Below are 25,261 nucleotides of genomic sequence, written 5' to 3'. Positions count from 1 at the left end.
ACCCGTTTTAGGCAGGGCGGGGTAAGCCGTCGGTCGGGCTGCACGCATGCCCGCACAGCCAGTCGCAGTTTTCGTACTTCGCTAACATCGCTAAGAAAACCTGCTGATCGACGCCGAGTGTCACAGCTTGAATTAACAGGAATGACCAACCTTGGATGCATATTAATGGTGGCGGTCCATTATGTGGACCTGCTAAGTAGCCTACTATGGTAGGTGTCAGAGGTTCCGTCAGAGGTAGTCCAAAGAGTTGGTTAACAGTGGCTGATGGTTGGAACCATACAAAAATTAAACTACAACATCAAGTACAGCAATTATGACAACATTAAAGAAGTTTCCCAAGTAAATGGAATAAAACTTTATATGCAGAATTATTGTGGGTTAATAAATTCTTCTACATTTAAGAGGTTATTTCAACCGGTGATCGCTCGCGAGCACGGGTACGTGTGTCCAACATGGTCTTAGAGGGTTTAGTCATCATCTCTGCAGACTAGCAATCAGGGAGTTGCAATAGTCAAGCTTGGAGATGACTGGGGCTTGGCTAAAGAACTAGCCCATTCTCCATATGCAGACCGCGGCCATCTTACCATATAAGTTAATGGCAAGGTGCTACCTAGGTGCAATTTCCAATGACAGCCCATTCATCCAAACAGAAAAGTCCTATCTGATTGTATTAAACAACGTCAAACTCACCAATATTGCAGCTGTACGGAAAGCTTGAATTATTCTCTTTCAGTCTTTAAAGTGTTTGTTTCATAGAATAACCCAAGGACTCCAGGCTTGGTGGGCGCCAACAGCTAGGCCTAATTAGGACTTCTGGTATGGAGTCACTGTCTGTGTCACTGAGCGTTTCTGTTCCGGATATAACGCTTGTAGTAATTACACCATTTTCATAAGTTGGTAGCACAAACGGGCCCATGTAGTAATTAAAGGACATTTTTCTGCATTAAGTGCCAGAGCCTATATAGCATAACATATATAGTGTACAGGGTGGGGCCACCCCACAGAACTGGCATGCCTGGTGGGGCGAGATAAGGAAAATTCTGCATTCTTGCTTTGAGACACTCATCAGTTGACTGTGGGAAAAAAATTAAAGGTATTTCAAGAGCATGCATTTCAATAGCATGTAGATAAGCGCTTATCTACCCCCCTACCCCAACACTTTTTTGAGGCCCCCTATTTATTCTAGTTTGGAATTTTGTCAGCCAATATTCCATAGGTCAGGGGTAGGCAACCTTTATTATCAGAAGAGCATTTTTTGGCCCAAAAACGTATTACAATTCTATCTGGAGCCGCAAAATATGTTTGCTTTAATAAAGAAAACTTTAATTATTTATTATTTTTCTGGTCTTTTAAAATTACATTTTATTGTTTGCCAATTTCTCAAAGCATGTCAAGTATACTGTACCAGTAAGCCAGCAGCATTGGTGGTGAAAACAAGACGTAGATGTCTTATCAATCATGAATACATTCTTCCATTTTCCTTCATTACATTTGATTCTTATTTGTATCTGGTGTATAGGCAACATTGTTTTGCAATATCAAAATGAAAGAATAACTTTATGCCTACTACAAATTCAATAATAATGATTAAAATAAATGTTAATTTTTTTTAAATTCCTTTTCATACTTCTTTGCCGTAGCAACTGGGAGCCACGGGAGAGGGCCTGTAAGAGCCACATGTGGCTCTAGAGCCGCAGGTTGCCTACCCCTGGTCTAGGTCTAAGTCCATCATTTATTCTGACCCCTCCCCGAAAAGGCCAAGCTGTTCTGACCCCTTATCCATAATTTATATGGATAATAAGTATGGACCTAGACTGTTGTTCGTCTCAACTGCTCAGATTTGGATGATCCTAAGAAAGAAAATTGTCAAAAGAGTGTTTTTTATGTTTTATTACCCATATGAAACCTGCAGAATTGCTGTCTGGAACACCTGTGAGACTGTCTTTCGGAGACTGTGGTACTCTCAAATTTAGAGATAGACCAAAGGTAGAGATACCATTTGATTCTAGACAACCTATACTTAATGCATCTATAGACCCCATACATTGGCCACTGTACTGTGTCTAGACCACTGTACTGTATTTCAACTCAACTCAACACAAAATGACCAGGTCACCCAAAGTGCCGTACAGGTTCAAATACAACTGAAATGGAAACAAAAACCAAAACATTCGCATATGTAGAGGAAGATCATGGACTACTAGGCTCAGCTGTCGCTAAAGACCACACAGAAGGAATTTGTCTTTATTGTAATAAATAAGTAAGTAATAAGTAATCTGTAGATTGATAAATATCCATTGACTGGGCAGCTCTGATGTGTAAGGGGTAGGGGGCAAGCTATTTCAGAGCCTGGGGGACTGAGGCTCTGGAACAGCTTGTAGTGCCTCTGTAACCACTGTACTGCATATGCAGTACAGTACATAAAACATGTTACAAAAACATGCCACTCGGGTGCTGTTGGAGCCTCTAAACTGCCCTACTATAGCCAAATTATGTTTTTTTGCTACGGCCACTAACTCAAAAACCGATGGGCCGATTTGCACCAGATTTCGTGTGTACATTGCCAGAATTCCACAGAAATATCTCTACCATTTGTTTCTACGTATGCGTTCTTTTTAAATATATTCAACTTTATTTTATGATTGATTGTGCAATTATTTCCACTAATGTTCAAAAATGCTAATTAAATATGCACATTACAAAAAAGTCGTGAGCAGAAATGGATTCTACTGAGAAAAATCACCTTTAGGATGAACTCTTATATAAGACCACTGGTTACCAAAATATATTGTCTAGAAGTCATATAAAAGATACACACATCACAGTTTCATATGGGGGTAGGTTTGTTTAAAGAGTGATAACTGGCATTAAGCTACTGAATTGGAAGGGTTATCATACCAAAATATAAACTAGAGACATGTAGGAAGACAAAGATACCAGAAATGTACGGTCACCTTAGGTGGTACCTTTTTCTGAAAATATATCAGTATTGGCCCCTGGACTATAATGCAAGAGGCATGGAAAACTGCCTCCCCCTGGCCAGCCGGGGCGCCCGATGGAGGGGAAAGGAACTGGTTGGAATAACGTGTTCCTTCCACGCGCTACGTCCAACCAGGGAAACTCCCCCTGTCAGGTGTAAAGGAGCAACTTGGACACTCAGGCATGAAGGAAGCATGAGTTCAAGTCTGTTGCTCTCCCCTTGTCCCCCATATATGGGGACTAGGTTGGTGGAGGGTGTGTAGAGCCCAGGATCACATTTGATCATTGACACAGGGGTGAAAAATGGGTTACAAAATCGTGGGATAAAAAATATATTAAAAAAAAACTGATGGAAACATGGCCGCGGTCTGCAAATGGGCAATTCAGGACGGGAACCCCTTTTGGTGTTTTAAGCATTGTTATACTTTAGCTATTGAAAAATAGCAGATCTACAAGCTCATAGTGGCACCGAGCTATGAGCTTGTAGGTCTGCTATTTTTGAAAAATCACGAAAATGTGGCGCAAATCTTTGAATATATATTCTTTCACGTTTTTAACTCAAATCATTGCTTCTGGGGGGGGGGGGGGTCCCTGGAACAACATATTTTCAGATGGGGGTCCGCGGCCAATTACATATAATGTTTTGGGGTCCTTGATATGAACAACGTTGAGCACCACTGACATACATACAGTAGGAACAGTAGGAATTAGAAGCCTTTTTTATTTATTTTTAATCGTCCTCAGGTCTAAATGGGCTAGAGTCTAGACTCATTAGCGATGAATGGTCTGATGATCGTCGGGATGTTCAATAGTGCAGTGCGGACCTAAAAGGATCAAGTGATCACAGCAATGTGTGCTGCAAGTTTGCCTTGAAGCAAAGCTTGATATACGGATAATACGGGACCACTCCCACATTCTGTTCAGTTGGAACAGAAACCACCAGTGTGCCGTCGATGAAAAATGGAAATATCTTGCAAGGGAAAAGACTCCAGGGAGGAAGAGAAGCTCAGCCTTGAAGATAGGAGGAAAAGCTACGATGTGTGAAATCTACTAGTCAGTCAATATTGCCATGACTGTATTTCTGCATGTATAAGAGACTATAACGGCTGTGTTATAACGTATCCAAATGTACACACAAATGATTGTGTAGTCTAAACCCTAAAATCATGAATATGCCTGTAAAATTGTTTTGTTGCTAGGTTGAAAAACGTAGATCCAATGAAACCTTTTAGTTTTCATGCCTTTTTTCATTCACTGGATGAGGGAAAGGCATGGTTGATTCATAAGCAAGTTAATTTGAACTTCAGTTCATTGATATTCAGCAGGGCTAGAGATGCAATACCGCTATACTACTTACGACAAAATTACCATAATTCCTACCACTCACGACAAAAATAAAACTTTACCTTTTTCTTTTTTTTGTTGCCTTTTGTAGTGGTTACTCATAACTCACTACAAAAAGCAACCTTGAGGAAATCATGTCACTTGGTGTTAATTCTGCCATAAAACATAAAAGTTATTGTTGAGGTAATCTTGGGGAGGTAATCTTGAAAGTGAAACCAAAGGGTACATAATATCCTAGGCTTAACTACATCTTTGTTAACCTAATTCTATCTCTTCCTCTCCATAATTGGATAACAGGGACCGACGGGGAGTGTTCCACATAATATGTGGAAGATTATGAAAGATGACTGTGGTCCATCTGGTTTAGATACAAGTGCGTAGAGCACACATAATCATATACAATAATTTTGATCATCTGTAGCTGTACCTGCCCCTGACTGAGTGCTAAAAGCTGGTGGCACTGAAAATCTTGGCATCGAGGTTGGATCTCTGAAATGTTCTTCAATAATTGTTGCATTTGTTTCATGTTTCAGGCATTATAGACAGGAAAAGTTATAAAATACTACTACTATCCCCACCACTAATAACAATATACTAACATTAGCTGTTCATGGCTTATATGTTTAATGGTCTCGCCGATATCCGTCCAGCAGGGCCCCCGTCGCGAGGCAACGCTCGGCTCGGCTCTGGTCCGTCAATGAAATGATTCCCCGCCGTACGCTGCCATTACAAGCTTGATCTTAAGACGCTTTCTTTGTCGGAATTGAGGCTCAGAGATTGAGGTGTTTGAATGACTTTATTGAATAAAGTCATTCTTTACCAAAAGAATGGTGTGCGGGCCCTACCTCCGTCCATAATTGCCTTATTGGCCCTGCACCTGGCCACTGTCGAGGTGCGTGTAAATAGGTATGCTCTGAAAGTGTTTGAACAGAACGTCGAATGTTGGGGGCTCATTACTAAAGCGTCACAACCTCGCGCTTACAATATTAAAGAACAACTCCAGACTAAATAACAGAATAGGCTCATTTTCCTACTTCTATTGATCCCAGATGACTTGCCCTGGGGTCTATTTAGCAGTTAATGCCCCTGTCGTCCAGTTTCCCCAGCAGCCCTCAAAGCAAAATGCGGAACCCATAAGCATATAACTTTTGAACGAAACAAAAGTGGTTTTGTTTTTGTTTGTTCTTGCATCAATGTGTTATTACTAGTTGATTACACACATCAAGGCCTTGCATGGACATCCCACACAAGCCACCAGACAGAGGTTGCACTGATAAAAACTCAAGCATAAATTAATGGCTTAGAGCAGTGTTTCCCAACCTTTTTATTCTGCCAGGGCACACTTTTCATGGGGGGGGGGGGGCAATATATATATATATATATATATATTATTTTACACACACACACACACACACACACACACACACACACACACACCTGCTACAATGTATTTGTAACCGGAACAAAATATTTGCTCTCATATACACAAGATGGCTAGTTTTATATATTTAACAAATATATATTTTATTTCCTGACCTACCAATGTGCACACAAATGCTTCCTTCCACATGTCACGCATGATCAACACATTTTGAGTGAATGCTGTGCACAGTCAGTGCACACACAGAAAGTTAAGAACGTCTTCTTCACTGCTAGTGTCTGTGACATGCTGAATCACACATGTTTGTTCACGGCAGCCAGGCAAGAAGGACCTCTCCCTAAAGTTTCCATAAAGTTCACTGAGGAACTTATATAATTATGAATTTACGGTATGACAACAGCAAACGTGAAACATGAAGGACCCAGCGCGGCTAATCTGCTTCTCTGTCGTGAATGTCGTTTGTCTGCCGTTACCGTTATGCAGTAGCTCTGCCCACCACAGCCGCTTTTGCAACAGTGTGGGCTTGTAGGTCAGCTTAAAATATTGACACCAGCAAAAAGCAGGCTCCACATGATCAACTCACAACGCGTTTTGCATCATTTCAACTGCACGTGTGAACGCCAGAGCAGGAACGCACTGAAAGCCTGGTGACGCGAGGTTAGGAATGCACAGAGACAAGCGGTGTTTTTTGATACAGTACATGTCAGACGAGTAGGTGATCTCCTCATGTAAACAAAGCCATACATTAGCATTTCTATGGACGAGGGTCGTTAGACTGGTGGGGATGGGCAACAATGATGCAAATTGCAAAACCGGACTGCATGCGCATAGCAGCCCACTGAGCCCTGCAGTGGAGGGTCGGAGTTACTTGTTTTCAACGAAAATAAAAGCCTGGGTACCGCCTACTACCGAGGCTACTTCTGTTCAAATCAAACGGCACACCTGGCCATTTCAAACGGCACACTAAAGTGCCGTGGCACACAGGTTGGGAAACACTGGCTGAGGTCACTGCCTACACAATGTTGTCAACTTGTCCCTGAATGCGTTCAATGAACGATCGTTCATGAACATGTTCATATTTTGGGCAAACTTGAACTGAACGTAATCTATTTCTGCTTGATGAACGTTATTTTAAACTCATTCATTCCTGGCGTGTGTTCACGTCACTCTCACAGTTCAAGAGTGTGCCAGATTTCCATAGAGCCTTCCAGGCCAAAAGTTAACCCAGCTAAAACACACCGTAAACAGGCCTTAATATGTAGTGGAAAATAGACCAATCTGTCCCAACACCAAATTAACGTAATCTCTCACTCACGCAGATCCATGCAGCAGACACACAACAATTCTTCACCCCAAAACACTGAGGTAAACTTGTTTAATTAACCCATTTAGTGTACACCCACCTGGTGTAATCTATACGTTGGTATACCTTAAATGCCGGCCCTCTGTGTCACATACATCTGTGTCTCATATAGCAACATATATATATATTTTTAATAAGAATTTGGAGGTTCTCAGAAAACCTCAGGTTAGGTTTTAGGAGGCGTTTTTAGAATCAGCCTCAGGTCTAAATGGGTTAAGCATAACATGCCACCAAAAATAGCTTCCCATAGCTTATTATTTTTTGCGTTGAGCACTGTGTGACTGGCCCTAAACAGAGAATACACAGTGGCAGAATACCTGAGCACCGTGACCGACCCAAAACAAAGAAAAATCTTAACTAGGTACAGACTCAGTGAGCACAGTCTCGCGATCGAGAAAGGCCGTCATAGGCAGACCTGTATCCCGAGAGAAGACAGACTATGCACACTAAACGAAGTGGAAACCGAGCTACACTTCCTAACCATCTGTCCATTGTACCAAGACATCAGAGACACATACTTCCCACAGATTACAACCACACACGGAGATTTTGAAAACATGACCAATGACAAAAAACTCCCATATCTGCTGGGCGAAGTACAACAATGTGCAAACACAGCAGCAAGATTTGTGAGTTGCTGTGATAGGAGAAGGATATCAAATGGAACACAACCACCCTAAAGACTAATCATTGTGTATATTCCTGCACTATACCTGCATCAAGTGATCTCGGTACACAGAAGTTGATCTATTGAAGATTCTGACCTTCAAAGTACATAATTTTTTGTTCTGATTGTATTGCTGTATCGTTGTATTGTTCTTTCTGCTTTGGCAATGTAAACGTATGTTTTCTCATGCCAATAAAGCCCTTTGAATTGAATTGAATTGAATTGAATTGTGTGATCCAACAAAACACATCTCCCAACTGCCCAAGGCAGACTGCATTTTGCTGCGCTTTTGGCTGTTGGATGCAAGGGGTTGGGCTACTTGAGGAGTGATTTCACCCGCGTGCCTTCCCAAGTGAAGCATGCCTTATACTTTGTCTTATGATGCGTTACATGGGCATCGTGTCAACACTTGAGCTTGTAGATAGGCTATTTTCAGCGCACTGAAATATACAGGATGTGAGTAGGCTATAGCTCGCAGCAACGTAATAAAAAAGAAAAAACAACATTTTGAATTATGAACTGAACTAGTTATTTCTTTTAATTTGTGAACTGAACTTTGAACTAGTTCATGTAGAAAGTGAACTTTCCCAACACTGCAGTAGCAGCAGCGTAAGGACACAAGATTCAACAAGAAAGACAGTATCCGTACTGATAAATGAGCAGATTATTAGAAAAATAAGCAATTTGTGAAATTGTCTGCCGTTTACTATTTCAACCACTCTGCTTCTAGCTAAGGGAGACTCCTGGCTTTAAAGAATTTGACTTCCTGAATACTTTTCCCTAATTTTCTAACCACAGAGTTGTGGTTTGTGAAATTACATCCCTCCTACACTACAGTAGCAAATGCAATGCTATAGCAACCATCATGGAGTGAATTTATGGTGGGTCTATTCATCATTGTGAGTAATACCCATGTGGATTTGACTGAGAAGCCCCGTGATCAGAGAAATGCATGATAAGCGCTGTGCAACTTGCGTAATGATAAAGATAACTTGGAATCAGATTATACCAGCGCGGAATAAGGGAGGAAAAGGTTGAGCTGTGTAATGGGAATTTTAGAACGCCAACTACAGTGCCAAATATATGCATTATTTACTTATGTTTAGCGCAGATCCGTATATGGACATTCAGTATAGCAGCTCTGTTAAGACAAGACTATGAGGAGTCGGACTGTCTGAGAATGGGGTTGAGGAGGCTTGCGCCCCGGAGGGTCTGAAGGAATAAGCAAGGAGGCCTGTTCGTCACTCTCTGCATGTTGTTACTCTGGTGAATCATCTTAATAAATTCTCAACACTTCGTCATTCCTTCATCTTTGGAAGATTATTTAATGTACAACAGCTGCACACCAGAGAGTTCTGCCAGAGAGAGTTAGGAGTAAGGTGCATGGTGAAGATGGACCTACTGTAACTGATGATATACGCCTTTGTTTTGGAGAAGGAAAAAAAAGGTCCTTTTCAGAACAAATGTGCATTTAACAGTTCAATCCGTGACCAAAGGTTGTGCCCTGACTTTTGTACTTTTCCTGTTTTGTGGAGTTAACATTGCTCTAATACAGGGGTTCTCAGCGCTTTTAGCTGGGGACCCCCGGAAATGCTTTGGCCATGCCTCGCGACCCCTGCCCCCCCCCCTCCCCACCACCAATACAAATAGATAGCTACAATATCCTTAATAATAGAGAAAATACATCATAAATAAATACCGAAACCAGATAGAATCATTAAGGGAAGTGTATGCATGCACTATGTGTAATAACCCTAAACTCAAAATTTCTATTTTCCAACCATTCAGTTGCAAAAAACAAATAATAATAATCTCTCTTTTTTTTTTAAAATAATAACCCTGAGGGGTGGTTGAGAACCCCTGGTCTAGGATCCCAGCTCTCTCCCCTCTCAGACATGCACAGGGTTGGTTATGTAAGAACAAATTTAAATTAGGGTTCGAGCCTGTCATAAACACAAATGTCTGAACCAATTTGATCTTATAAGGAATTTCACAGGCCATTAGTGTTTGGGTACATCACTTCTTGGAAATCTTGACACTGACAGCATTATTTTGTTAATATCTGCTCGGTGCGCAGAGAAAACAGCCCAGTTATTGTTCCAGTGTGCCAGTACACCGGCCTCAATTTTATGGGGAAACTAGATAATTTAGATTTAGTTTACTCAAATTGGAGGTCACTAAGATTCATGTTGAGTCGGTGTGTACATAATACAGAAATATGGTCCGACTTTTCAGTACTAGAATAGAAAGAGACTGCACACAAATTACTGGCCCCAAACGTATCGTTACTTAGGCGCTAACGTGTACTGGCCCCAAACGTATCGTTACTTAGGCGCTAACGTTTACTGGCCCCAAACGTATCGTTACTTAGGCGCTAACGTTTACTGGCCCCAAACGTATCGTTACTTAGGCGCTAACGTTTCGAGCCGACAAGGCTCTGCTGACTTTTCTCTGGTCCAAATACGATTAACCCATTTTGGACTGATGGCGATTAAAAAAAGAAGGCTTCTAAATCCTAATAGTTTTCTGAAAAACCCATGTTTCTATGTCAGTTGTGCTCAACCTTTTTCATGTCAAGGACCCCCAGAATTATCTCTATTGGGCCACAGACCCCCATCTCAAGGTAGTGTGGGCTTCACAAACTATAGGCAGACTCTTGAGGGGAAACTTGGGTCGGATTAGGTGCGACGGCCATACAGTACATCCCAACTTATGGTGCGAGGCTCATTTCTAGAAATAAGGATGAGTTTATTGACAAGACATACTCATCATGACCATCCACGGTTGGGACCAGGACGCAGCCTCAAACACTTACACCAGAAGAGCCGTCGACTCAAAACCCCATTGGAGCGGTTTGTGTAACGCATTACACTCATAACACCCGAATGGCAAAACAAATGTATAGTTCCACAAATGTCATACCAGGCATACAAGAGGCTACACCAACGATTTCACTACAAAGGGAACAGGCCAACAGAACTGAACAGAATTTCAGTTGTGATGTCTCTGGATTCTGTTTATGGTCGGCGTTCTTTATAATATTAACATTTTTAAAACAGACATTACATAAAATCCATGAGTCAGACGCACAGGGTCTGAGAAGGAGATGGCACATTTCATGAATGCTGCCATTGTTAGATTGCGCTATGAATTAGTGGAGGATGGTAAACAAGCCAACTGTAAGGTCATATGCTTTCACAGCTTTGATATTCCGGCATGTCAGTCATCCCCCTAGGGGAGACCATTGGTGGGAAAAATTCTCTGTCAATTGAATATGTGTTCAGATTGTTTCCTGTTTTTTTTCCTAATTTACTCTGATCTGTCACAACCAGGCTTTTGGATGGTCATAATCATTGGAGAGGCTGTGTTCATGCGTTATATTATTCAATTTCAACCACAAATCAGCCGGAGCTAGACAGTCTATGCAAATGTAAAGGATTTGCTTAACGTGCCATGTCTTAGCAAAATCAAGGCTAACATCTGCCTTTAGTGGTAATATTTTGCCATACGTTGGCACTGCCATTGGCACAAACGCAGCGCACACCACAAAGTACAGTATATGCAGTGATGTAAATAGGTCATATAGCCATATTTTGCCATTTTTACAAATTGCAGCATTTCACTTCCATTCCATTTTATATGGTTATAATGTGGTTATATTCATGTAGAAAACAGAAGAAGAAATGATTATTATAACTAAAGCTAGCAAAATAAACTAGAATAAAAAAATCAGTACAGTAGTACAGTAGTGCATCCTGTGGATGCAGAGGTCGTTGTTTTATTGGGTCCCTTAACTATATACTGCGTTTTGGGATGCAAAATGCACCCTATTTTAATCTCTGACATGCATATTATATTTCTAGAAAAGCAGCTCAGGAAAGGGAGAGAGAGTGAGAGTGAGAGTGAGAGTGAGAGAGAGTGTGTGTGTGTGTGTGTGTGTGTGTGCGGCGTGCGCGCGTACGTACTATCCCCTTTCTGCTTCTTTCATCAAAATAAGTGAATAAATAGGTGCTTGTGTAATACTTGCTCTTACCTGCAGGCTGAAGTTTGGCAGCAAAGAACGAAAAAACAGCGACAGCGTGCTCTCATTGGAGGCTCCAACATGCTGCCTGCTCACACGCAGAAAAAGCACATTTTAATAATTTATTTATGTCCACATAAGAGATACAAATACAAGGACACAAATATTTACAAGGTGCCGTACAGAATGCAATCAGCAAATCCCGAACAAATACCCACACATCCTTCAGGGGTATAAGTAACAGCGTCTTCGCCATATTTGGCGGCTACCGACACACACACACACACTAAAATTTGCGCATCTCAGGACAGCAGAAGTGATACATAGGACAATTTGGTGACTTACAGATGCACGCATGCTTAACCCATTTAGGCCTGTCCTCGAAATTTAAAACAATTCTTCTAATCTAAATCCTCCAGTTTTCTGAAATAAATATTTTCACTATTTTTCAATAGCTAAAATTATAACAATGTTTAAAACACCACAACACTCTTTACTGGATGGTTTTCATAAACATCATCATCCGACATATTTTACGGCACCACTTTTGTTCACATGCTAGTAGCGCTCGTTGACTGTGTAATTGTTTGGTGGCCCACATGATTGACGTCATCTGCTTTCCTACTATTCTGATTGGTTGGTATGAACCAATCAGCCGAAGACTGCCGCTTTGACAACGCCCATCCCAGAAACTGCTGCCGTGGGGGAGGGCTTTCAGTCTGAATAATGAAGTGAAACGCGAAATTCAGACAGAGTGTCAGGCTAATTCCACCATAAAGTAAGCGCAGTACCAAAATCTGGGAGGCACACGATGTCCGCGCAGACATAATATGCTATGCGGATAGCGGACTGTTGCGGCTACGTTGATATGGAAAGGATAATGTCTTGTAATTGTAATTAAGCACAGCACTTAGTTTCTTTACACCACCATACCTCTCTGGCCGGGAATAAGACGTCATGGAGTCCAGTGGGGGAAGAGGGTCGAAGCCCATCACAGGCTGAGCTCTCACCTCCTAGGGGGAGAATGAAGAAGCATCAGAACCCTAGGCGCTCCTACTCTGGGCATTCTCTCATACATTGACATTCTGTCAAAATATGCATTGCGACAGACTGGGAGAACCGCAGCAATAACACATTTGTAATTAATAAATACAAATGTGTTATTGCTGCGGTTCTCCCAGTCTGTCGCAATGCATCATTTTATATTTATTAATTGTTAAATAAATAGATAAACAACTAGTCCATACCCTGGGATGTATGTATGCAGTCAAAATAATTTGCAGACTTGCCGCTATACAGCAGGAGTATACTGTACGTTTCTGGTAACGTTGAAACATTTATCCATTATGAATCAACAATGAATATAAAATCTATACGATTTTACTTCTTTGTTGCATAATAATGGAGACATTTAATATTGGTATGAGTAATGTGACTGCCCCTCATTGAGACTTTGAGGAGATGATTGACACTATGATTCAGTGAAGTGGTTCCCAAACTGGAGGATACCCAGATGGTTAGCTTAATCGCTTAATGTGCAACATCGTTTTCTCACTCAGAAACACAGTAAACAAACTAACATACAGTATATACACTAGTATATGCACATTTCTAAAGTTACAATTTAAGTATTTTTAAGACCTTTTTAATACCAAATTAAGAAAGAGGCAAACATTTGTGGAACTGAGTCAAACTAAATGTAAATGTATTGCCTACAATTCCAAGAGCTTGTCAGGATTACTGACAAATGTGATTATTTTAAGGGGTTGCGGACTGAAAGATTTGGGAACCTTTTCTTTTTTATCCCACCATTTTTGCAACCCATTAGTTTCACCCAGTGTGAATTGTCTAGTAGTGTAATCCTCCTGGGATCACCTGACAGGGGGGAGTTTCCCCGGCTGGAAGTTGCACTTGGAAGGAACACGTTATTCCAACCAGTTCCTTTCCCCTCCACAAGGCACACCGGCTGGCCAGCGGGAGGCAGTTTAGAGACCAGGATTACTGCATGTTTTTTTGTGAGGATAACTTCCCTAGGGGACACGGGGAGAACATGCGAGGGTACCTAGTACCTACCCTAGGGGACACGGGGAGAACATGCAAACTCCACACAGAAATGCCCTTTTGCCAACCCCACCTAGAGTATGGGCACTGATGACACGGAGGAGAGAACACATCCCCAGTGGGAATCGAACCCAGGACCTTCTAGCTGTTAGGCGACAGCGCTACCAACTGCACCACCGTACTGATGTATCACATTAGCTCTGTCTACAATTACTGGTCTACCTTAAGTCAGTCCACCTTAAAGGGGAAAACCACTCATTTTCAACGTTGATGGGTGGAAATAATAAACAAGTCAGTGAGTGTAGCCTAGAACTGGAGGTCTACTTGGGCTCAAGTACTCTCCAAGCCAAAAAGTACATCTTTGTGATGTCACTGATCACATGACCCCATGTTCAATCTAGAGTCTAGACCTTCAGTTCTAGACTAAATAGAAGCAGAGGACTTGTTTATTACTTCCACACAACAACTCTAGGGTATATTTAGGATTAGCAGCAAGAGGAGGAACTTGCAACACCTGTAAGTAACTCTAGCAGATTCTGCTTGTAGCAAAGCATCTTCAATGTTTACTTCACATGACAAAGTTCAATGTTGAAAATTAGTGGTTTTCCCCTTTAAGGCCAGCTCAGCTCATTTCATTAGCTTGTTATCTCTCAAGACAGCAGCAAATTCAGAGAACAGAGATTGTTAGCTTGTTAACTCTATGTCTGTGGAAATATTTTGGGTTTTAACCACAAACAGAGCCCGTAAATATCATCAAGGCAATTGGGAAGATTTGCAAGAACAGTGCTGTTCAAGGTCACAGTAGGTGCACATTTAGTCACACGCTTTAGGCACACGCTCCTTTGAAATGAATGGGACGAACACATGTGTCTCATGTTGTTCACACTCAGTGTTGATGGCTTGGTTAAAAACCGTCATTCACTGTGTATAGACCAAGGTGTTACCCAGTTAGACAATGTAGTCGTTAAGTAGGCACTGACGTCTGTTTGCAACTTCCCAATGCAGAGGCAGTCATAACAGAGGGGCACATGATAAAACACAGACACACGGACAGACAGAACTATGTGTACATCTTGCTTAGTTTAGGCTGCTCATTTGAGTATGGCTGTGTGTCATTTACCTAATGCGAGAAGTCCATGTTTGCGTTAATAACACAACGTCTTTCCTGAAGGAATAAACGATCAATGTGCGCGCTATGGACATGACATAAATGCCTACAGCTCCAATCAAGGTCCTGTATATGGCCACTGGCCAGCTGTCTACACTGTAGACATACAGCATACTGTAGACTCTACAGTATGATGTAACTCCGATACTGCTATGACGATCCTATTGGCTGCATGGACGTGAACCGTAATCGTGGCAACAAAGGCCAAAGTCCGTTTGCCTGCGAATGCGCAGTGACACCGCTGTCACTGTGTACACAGGGTTGACAAAAACAGTAGCAAACGGCTTAAAAGTGGAAAAAACAGGCCACATCACCGTCTGCTAATGTGTGCAAGACGTGCAGATCGATTGCTCCACCCATGATCAGACTGACGGACAGAGGTTTCCTTAATATTTAGTAGGAGGGTGTTTAGAGAAGTTGTCAAAAACACATTCAGGTGGAGTGAAAGACTATTTGGTTGAATTGAACTTTAAGGGGTTAAGAGACCGCCTAGCTGTGAGATGTGTCCCTGCAGACCAGTCTGCCCTCTGCGGCTGCAGAGGGCAGACTGGGCCAAACTAATCTAATTTAACCCACCAACCTCGTTAAGTGTTTAAAATGTGTCTGTGACTGTCCTCTCAACGTTAGAACAGGAGGCAGAGCAGTGGAACCTTCTCCCGGTGTAGATCCGTGGGGCTGGCACACGCAATCTATAGCATAGCTATAGATTGCGTGTTGTTTTGAGTGGCCCTTACGGAGCTATGTGTGTGGGTGCCTGGCTGGCTGGGTATGAGCACGAAAATAGCATGGTTGTTTTTCACCACCTGTGCGCAACCTAACAACACACGCACAAACACACATATTAACTGTACATATGATGATTTCGGGTGTGCCAGTACAGTACAGTGACAGTATAGTAGAGGGTACAGTAGAGGGACTCCCACACGGTCTGTCATTTCTCAACCGTCGAAACATTAATCTACAAATAAATGCTTGCTTGGGAGCTTCTTAAAGGAGAATTCCATGCTAGAAGGCTTTTTTACCTTTCTTTGTAGTCGTTACGTCCCCACCAAAGAGGTCCAGGTGTTGCTTTGTGCAAAAACTCCTTATTGGCCATTTCCCCTACCATAAGCCCTCAATGAATTGCATTGAATGGGAATTGAATGGGAGGATATATACAATAATAATAATAATTGTGAGCGATGGAAATAAGCGAATTAACACCCCATAGCCCCATTCAATTCAATGCAATTCAATTAGGGCTTATGGTAGGGGAAATAGCCAATAAGGAGCTTTTGCACAAAATAACACCTGGACCTCTTTGGTGGGGACGTAACAACTACAAAGAAAAGTAAGAAAGCCTTTTAGTATGGAATTCTCCTTTAAGAAGTTACAGTGTGCAGACTTCCATTTATTCTAGAAAAACAGGCTCAGCTAGAAAACAAATCTAGTCTTATCTTTTAAACTTTGAGAACCAGAGCGAATGGTCACAGTTATGGTGGTTTACCCAGCAAGCACGGTCAGGACCTGGACGAATCAGTGACGTCTCGATTGGGGCCAGATCAAGTCAAACCAAGACTAGTCAGATCTGGCCCTGATTTCAACCAACATACATTTTACCCACTAAGACGGACGTCCCTGGATGAATCAGAGAGTCTGATCGAGGCCAGATCGACTTAAGTCATATCATAACTAGTCAGATCTGGCCCAGAATAAGATATATTATTTAATCTGGTGAAGACGTCCTGGAAATGACGTAAAGATCAACCCCATATGGGCTGTGATCTGGCCTAGTCCTGAAGTCACTGGAGGACGTCATCATTACGTTATCATGACGTCATTTGGCTTGCTGGGTATGCTTCTAAGAACTTATACCCTTAACATAATTTTGTGTTTTTTCTAAGTGTCTTAAATTATGCACCCAACTTATTGGTTTTATACATGCATATATATATTGTTGTTTGTATATTTGGCCTCGTGGCGAAGGATTGTGGGTGGATGGGGAGGTTGGGGAGGAGTGGAAGGAAGTTGTTACAGAGAAAATGTATCTCTGTGAAATTTGAATACAATGTCATGTTTACTCTTTGAATAAATTGTATTCAAAATGTTATGGGGCCATGGCATTTCCCATATAAATGTGTGAAGGTCACGTTGAATGAAACCATGCTCTGCCCCATAATAATAGAATTTTAATGTGTACCTCACTACCTCTTCATCAAACTACAACTGGGAAAGGCCTCAAAGTCAGACATTTTCATTGGTCCTCACACCCTCCTCTCTGTCATCATACCAGAAACCAAAGTAATGCCAAAGATTTGGACTCACACGTTATGCAACATTCTACTGTGCCACTAACATAAAATAGCCTAGAAATATCGTCAGGAAATGTTGCAAATTAATGTTTTAAATAATGTCCTCAACACAAGTGTACCGTCCGTAAGCCTGACATAGAATGTTTAGGAAAAATGCAGTTCGTGGCTGACTTCTCATGTAGAACAAATTCAATTAAAACATTCCAAAAAATCAGTGGTTGGCATTACCTCCCCCTGAAACATAATATAAAATACTTGGTGGGGGATCATAATTCTTGATTCTTTTTTTGTTAAGTTTTGTTTTAATGACCCATGTACAGTGTGAGTACAGTTGTGGAGGTGTCTGTGTTTATGTACCTACATCGTACACAGTCACACAAACACTTGTTATCAACGATATATTATAGCAGAGGGATGCAGAAATGTAATTGGAATCAAAGTCCTAGTGACTCCTATTACTGACCCAGTGTCAACTAAAAATAGTACATGGTGCATTTACTCCATCCAAAGCAGTTAATGTCTTTCCACCATTTAGAGACAAAGACGGTAGTGTCACCCACCACATAGCTAATGGTGCATTTACTCAATCCAAAGCACACTAGTGTTAATGTCATTCCATTTAGAGACAAAGAGGCTAGTGTCACCCACCAGAGGCAGAGCGGATGTTGCTTCTTTGATCTCAGAGAGGAGAACATGGCGATGTATGTTCCGCGGGGCACTCTGGTACCTCTGCTTTCTCCTATGACAATAACAGGGGGGGGAAAAACAAAACATGCTATAAGGCCGACATGGAGAATGGGTGACCCACTCAACTCTTGAAGGCTGAGAGGAAGACAGACATGGATACATGCAGAACCTTAAACACACACAGGTCAAATTAAAGGACAATATACTGCGGTCTCTCATCATGGGTCCATCCTTGGCCAACTCCTTTTTTTCCCCCCTCTACACCAAACTCGCTTCATTGAAAATTGCTGATCTACAAGCTCACAATTCATTGTAGATCTTGCCAAATGTGTTCCTATTATGACATAGGAAGGGTTTAAAGGGTTAAAGTGAAGTGAGGGTTAACGTGATTAATATTATATATCCTGAATCGGACAAATCTCAACGGCAATTGACATTTAATAAAATGGTTAGATTACGATCATCTATTTTGGACATAACTAACATGGAGCATGCAATACTGTCTAAGCGTAGAGGTTCATGGATTCGTATAAAACCATGGCATTAAATTACTCGCTTACCCACTAGTGTATTCAACGTTTAATGAAACTGTTCATGAAAGATTAAACAGCTGAACTACACAGAGACTTTGGAGGCAGAGGAAGATCACATCTTATTTTCGTACTTATTTTGGCAGTCCTCCACCAGGGGATCTTTGGTATCGACTCGACGCAACACCTCCTTGACACACTCCTCCAGCCAGAGTAGGACCCCTCCCTCTCGCCACAAGTCATGAGTCCTCCCTACATAAAGACCAATCAACTCTGCCAGCGCTGGGGACTGCCTGGAGAGAGACATGAGGAAGGGATAAAAAGCAGTATAGTTGGGGAAGGGGCAAGGGGGCAGCGGGGGGGGAGAGAACAAAAGTAAAACATTTAATTAACTATTAACTACATAATAATAATACTTTTTATTTATAACGCACTTTACATTTGAAGCAAATCTCAAAGTGCTACAGGCGGAAATATTTAAAAGAAAAAGAATAAAAACAGTTAGTTAGTGGACACCTAAGCAGCTAAAAGGTTAAAAGAAGCACACGGGGCAGCTTAAAAGTCCAACTAGGCAAATGCCTTACTAAAGAGGAAGGTCTTTAGTCCCTTCACAACAAGCAAGGCCATGGATTGATTTGCGCGGATGAGTTTAATAGTTCAGTCAGGACAACTCTAGAATGGATGTAATATATATTTATTGAATATAAGATGAGCAATTTATTATGGTTTGGCGATGTATTAGATCTGCTTTTAGGTACTCAGATCAAGTGCATCAGTCCCGACCATAGGGACTCCGAATCCCCCGTACCTAAACAGTAGATCCAAATGACAGGTGGTAGCTGGGGTGGAGGTGGGTGAGCAGCAGGTTTGTATACAGCAGCGTGCTGATACAGCAGCAGCAAGCAAGCAGGGAAGCAGAGGAGGAATGCAAACCTCCGGTTAAAGTAGCCGGTATGAAGATGGAGTGAGTGTGTGATTGGCTGAGTGAATCATGTGAATGAGAGCGTGATGCTGAGGCGGCCCAATTAACAGCCGGCAGCAACTGTGCTGAAGTTCCCTGACTGAACTTGCTCTGCGTATGTCTACGACAGGCACAAATGCTCATATGGATACCGGAGAACTCGCTAGTTTACAGACTCGCCGCGGTTTAGTGGATTTTTGTGGATTTTTAGAGAGAGAGAGAGAGGGAGAGGGGATAGTTGTTTAGAGTTTACACTAGAGAAAGTAGGAATGCTAAAAGTTTAAACACCAAAGTACCGAAACAATGTACCGGTAATTAATGTATTCATTGTGATTAGCGACTGATTCCAATTAAATATTCTATACTAGCTAACAAGCTAGGATGATTTCATGGAAATAGAAGCTGACGAACTTTCATTAGGCTGACTGAAATAATGGCTGGATGTGATATTTTACCCCAGCTGACTCTTTGGGCCAAAGAACTCATGTGACGATACTGTCGCATCGGGCTGCACGGCACACCGGTCCAATAGAGGCATCAATACTGCAAAGAATAAACAAAAAATACAGAACATACAAAACAGGCGAAGATTTCAGTTTATGTATAGGTATCAGTGTTGTTTTTGTCGACTAAAACTAAGACGAAAAATGTTCACCGACTACCTTTTTTCACTGACGAAAACTAAATGGAAACTAAATGAAAACTAAGCTATGACGACTACAACTAAGACTAAATATATCGACAATTTCGTCATGAAATAAAAACGAGACTAAAATGTTATAAAGGGACTAGTGGACAAGAGATCCAGCATATGTCATCAGCTATTTTCAGCAAGTATAAAATCTGCCATTACGATGGCATCAAGGCCCGCCAAAACACATTTTAGTCGACTAAATCACCTGTAAATTTGGTCGATTAAAATTGCATGACATTTAGTCGACTAAAACTAGACTAACACTAATACATTCCAGGTGACTAAAATGTGACTAAAACTACCGTAAGTGAAAACTATTCAAGAGACTATGACTAAAACTAAAATAGAAATTTGCTGCCAAAAACAACACTGATGGGTATGCATGTTTGTAGAAGAGTGTGTGTGTGTGTGTGTGTGTGTGTGTGTGTGTGTGTGTGTGTGTGTGTGTGTGTGTGTGTGTGTGTGACTGTGTGTGTGTCTAACCTCCAGGGAACATGATTAGGGCCTTCTGTAGGAGAAGGTCAGCCTTGTGTCGTTGTCTGTCTCTCTCCTCTGCCGACAGGTCGTCTTGCTGGCTGAGGTGGAAATGGCTCATTGCCACGGAGAATGCAAAGTTTGGCAGCTGGGACAGATTTCTATGCTCCTGAGGCAGAAAAATGGATTGATTTGCACGGATGAGTTTAATAGATGGATACCGGAGAACTCGCCAGTTTACAGACTCGCCGCGGTTTAGTGGATTTTTGTTTTACTTCACATTAATTTAAATTGCATTGAATTGAGAGAATGAGAGAGAGAGAGAGAGAGAGAGAGAGAGAGAGAGAGAGAGAGAAAGAGAGGGGGGGGGGATAGTTGTTTAGAGTTTACACTAGATGAAGTAGGAATGCTAAAAGTTTAAACACCAAAGTACCGTTAATATATAGTAATGTAATTCATTAGTAAACAATATCCTGAAATGGTAGGTTTTATCATCATCTAGCTGACCCTTTAATTGCACAAAATAATTTGATTTGGAAATGAAACTATAACATCTGTGGGTTTGACTGATAAGAAAACATCTCTTAATTTATTGAAAAAGTAATAATAATAGTCAAGATAGTCGATAGTTGCAGCCCTACTGTTGATAGTCGATAGTTGCACTGTTGCAGCCCTACTGTTCTGACTGAGGAGCAATGTTTATGTACACTAAAAGTGCTCATAGCAAACTGCTGTGGATATACTTCAAAATTGACTATTGCAAGGGATGCATGCAGTACACACACACACACACACACACACACACACACACACACCTCCCAGTCTTGGTACAAGCGGAGAAGCAAGTGGTACTCTCTGGAACGCAGTGTCAGGAAATCAACGAGCAGCAGCATGCATAGTGGATCAGCATCTGGGTCCAAACTGATAGTGAGATGGGAGAGAGGGTTGAACGAGAGATTAATGTATGATAAATGCATGACAAGACAAGAGGAAACAATTGTTGCCCATGACTGACGTCTCCCAACCCTCAAGTATGACAAAATGGTAAGCGTGAGAATATGGTCAACGAGCATAGTAAATGCGGATCAGAAAAACAAGATGAAAATACTGGTTCATTTTTGGAACCAGACCTTTAAAATCTCTTCCAAATCCGTCAACAAGGCCTGCTGGCACTGGAAAAATATGTGTGACACATTTATTTTATCATATAGGAAAACTATTGGTGGAGAGGTTTGTCTAAACCATGTTATGCTTAGCTGTGATTGGACCATTGCAGTTTGGGGAGGGGCTTAGCTATAGGTCAATTAACTCCTTTATTTATTTATTTTTTAATATTTTTTTTATCCCACGATTTTGTAACCCATTTTTCACCCCTGCGTCAATGATCAAATGTGATCCTGGGCTCTACACACCCTCCGCCAATCTAGTACCCATATATGGGGGACATAGGGAAAGCTATCTTTCATGCCCGAGTGTCCAAGTTGCTCCTTTACACCTGACAGGGGGGAAGTTTCCCTGGTTGGACGTAGTGCGTGGAAGGAACACGTTATTCCAACCAGTTCCTTTCCCCTCCATCAGGCGCCCCGGCTGGCCAGGGGGAGGCAGTTTAGAGACCAGTTTTTTGTGAGTAAAAATGAGGATCAAACGTATGTTGAATTTGTGAGAGAGATGTTGGTCCAGTTTAACCGATGGGGTTAAAACCTTTAAAGAGCTGTCTGACTTGATAACTCTGGAACAGTTTAAATACTGTGTTCCGGCTACTATTGCTACCTACATAAATGAGAGAAAAGTTAAAACACCTCAGGAAGCAGCCGTGTAGGCTGATGAGTATTGTTTAACTCACAAATCATTTGGTGAGGACTGGGGTATGCACCAGACCAGTGGTCCAGGATGTAGGCCTACTGAAAAACCTGTTGTGGCTCAGAGAGCTTCAGATTGTGCTCAGTTTGAGCCTGGTTCATGGAAACCGGATGACCTTGACACTTGTCATTATTGCCACAGTAAAAGGCATTGGAAAAAGCATTTCCCTGCTATTAAAACTAAAGAGAAGTGGTCAGGTGGTGCACAGATAAAACCTGTCGATTTGGCTGCCCCTCTCATTCCTTTAAATGAAGCGGTTTATTCAGCATTTATTTCAGAGGGTTATGCGTCTCTGCCTGGTGGAAAGGCAGTTTCAATGAAGATCTTGAGAGATACAGGTGCACTACGAACATACATCCGTCAAGCCGTAATTCCATTCTCCTCAGTTTCAGACACGGGTGATTTCATGTTAATGCGAGGTATGGTGATGAAAATCAGCCCCGTCCCCTTACATAGACTGTGGTTTGGTTTCTGGGGAGGTGGTGGTAGGAGTGCGTCATTGGTTGAGCTTATAGGACTAGATAGTACAATCCCTTAGATAATCAGAACTTGGCATCGAGTGGGGGGGGGGGGGGGGGGGGGGGGGGTGGAGGGGTAAAAGCTTCACTAAGGTCATCAGGTGGGCACCCTCCTTCATAGGTGTTTCATTGATAGGCCCACGACACCTCCCAAGGGCTCAACGGCGACACCTGGCGTCCCAGGTGTGCCCCCCTCAGCTTTTACCCCTCCATGATCATTTTACAGCCCAGTTGGGGTCCTTTCTCTTGATCCATAGCCATCTGCTGCTTCTTTCGGCAGCCTCTGACAGCGACTTGACGGCTTTGCGGAACGCCTGTCCTCGCACTCCCATCGCCTTAAGAAGCTTGGTTGTGGACGTAGCAACATGAGTTGCCTGTGGAGCGGGTTGATATAATCCTTGGCAATGACCTTGCAGGCGATAAAGTGTGGGCTGAGGCTCAATCACCTGTGGGCACACAGGGTCCTGAATCGCAGCCTTTACGTTCAGAGTGCACGATGAGTCCTAGGAAAGCGTGTGGTCAACAGGTAAAAGCTGATGCCAAAACCTTTTCAATAACTGTGCCTCTTAAGTGCCTCTTAAGAGGTGCAATGCTACTGCAATGCTTTTCACGATCAAATAATCAACCAATCTTACCATGCATTTTGAGGTTACATAATCAACCATCTTGCGGCTGTTAATATTTGTTTTGTGCACAACAAGCTGAAAAAGGTAAAACAAAAAATGAGGTCTTCGGGTAAAACAGAGTCCCGGAAATACCCAAAGTGCAAAGGTTTTGTACGGTTATGGTCCGCGATCTCTTGGGGTCGGAAATCATATCTAACTAATCATTTTAGTAGAGACCGCAAACGTGAAGACGCCAGTATAAAGGGGTCGTTGGGAGGTCTGCACTACAACATTGAGGACACCGTTGTGGGTTTCCATTAGATTGTATCATACAGTAGGACAAAGCATGACATTAAATCCCATGGCATGTTCTCCAGTGTAGCGGTTGTTACCAAGCATGATAAATTACGTTTAGATAACATTAATTAATTTGGATAACATTTCCTCAAAGGCCTTTGCTTACCTCAGGATCAATTTGCAGTACTCCAAGGCCGTCCGTGGGCATCCCCTCTTCTCCAAGAACATCATGTGCTTATACAGAGCCAAATAAAATGCCCTGCGGATAGGAAATCACAACATCATCACAACACTTTGACAGACAAACTAGTGACATGATTTTTAACTAAGTGAAATAATAACCTCACACAGTGCACCTACCTGTTCTCCGGTCGGAGATAGTCCAGTCTGCAGCTTCCCGAGGTCAGACTGAAGAGCGGGTGGAAGGCGCACTCGAAGCTGTACAAGGCCCTCTCTGTGGACGGAACAGAAGCTATCATTTCTTCAACTCCAGAATCGTTGATGCGACTCAACAGTTATACTGTCTGTTATCCCACTGTCCCCCTTTGGCAAAGCTATAGAGGGTATGCGCATGCATAAAGTGAATGGGAAATCGAGTGGCAAAGTGAGTGGAAAAGTGAGTTTAACGTCGCTTAACATGGTAATGCAATCAGTTTGGAACTCTGTTTGGATGTATGGGGCTGTCAAGGCCAGAAAGTCGTTTTTTTGACACTCAGTAAAGACGTTCCTGCATAACTTCCGGGTATGATGATGATGTCACGCGCATACCCTCTATTCTGTACTCACTTAGGTTTTGTAATTTAGGTCCATTGAGCCGTAACACATAGCTTAGTATGTTATATGAAAACACCAACATCAGAATAGCATCATAATAAAGTGTGGAGGGTTAAAGTGCAGAGTCATTGGAAATATAGTAAAATAAAGAACATACAATGTACAGTAGCCACCTAATTACTTTAATTTTGCTTCAAGGCTCAACTAATAACATGATGCATCGAGTGCATGTGCTAGTACTAAATATCATGCAGCCTGTGTCCATCTGCAACCCGTCTCTGCCACAGCCCACCGTGGGAACGGTTGCTGCCAAACTGTGCACACACTCCCTGGATGCCATTTCCGAACCTGGTTGCAGATGGACACAGGCTGCATGATATTTAGTACTAGTGCACATGCACTCGATGCATCATGTTATTAGTTGAGCCTTGAACCAAACTAAAATTGCCACATTCATTGGCAGAAACAGTAATAGCCAGTTCATTCAAATTTGCGGGGGGTGTGGGCTTGGTGCCACCAGATCTTGCAAAGGAATTAGCAAATGTGCCGCTCTCAAATAACACAATTGCCCGACGCATTGAAGACA

At 42.1% G+C, this 25,261-nt stretch overlaps 1 protein-coding gene across 1 annotated transcript in view; it reads right to left on the bottom strand.

Moving 5' to 3' along the window:
• The window catches only part of tcf25 (TCF25 ribosome quality control complex subunit), a 43,676-nt gene that overhangs the window by 6,000 nt on the left and 12,415 nt on the right, over positions 1-25,261 (bottom strand). The window contains exons 9-17 of the mRNA XM_080769187.1: positions 24,262-24,355; positions 24,068-24,160; positions 21,437-21,542; positions 20,631-20,790; positions 19,909-19,996; positions 18,627-18,785; positions 17,924-18,014; positions 12,689-12,768; positions 11,768-11,843 (exon numbers count right to left, since the gene is read on the bottom strand). Of these exons, the coding sequence (XP_080625313.1) occupies positions 11,768-11,843; positions 12,689-12,768; positions 17,924-18,014; positions 18,627-18,785; positions 19,909-19,996; positions 20,631-20,790; positions 21,437-21,542; positions 24,068-24,160; positions 24,262-24,355 (947 nt within the window). The remainder of the gene's footprint in view (positions 1-11,767; positions 11,844-12,688; positions 12,769-17,923; positions 18,015-18,626; positions 18,786-19,908; positions 19,997-20,630; positions 20,791-21,436; positions 21,543-24,067; positions 24,161-24,261; positions 24,356-25,261) is intronic.

Source organism: Protomyctophum bolini, assembly GCF_963924005.1.
Source record: "Protomyctophum bolini genome assembly, chromosome: 1".
NCBI lineage: Eukaryota > Metazoa > Chordata > Actinopteri > Myctophiformes > Myctophidae > Protomyctophum > Protomyctophum bolini.
This window is presented reverse-complemented; position numbering and strand designations above follow the sequence as displayed.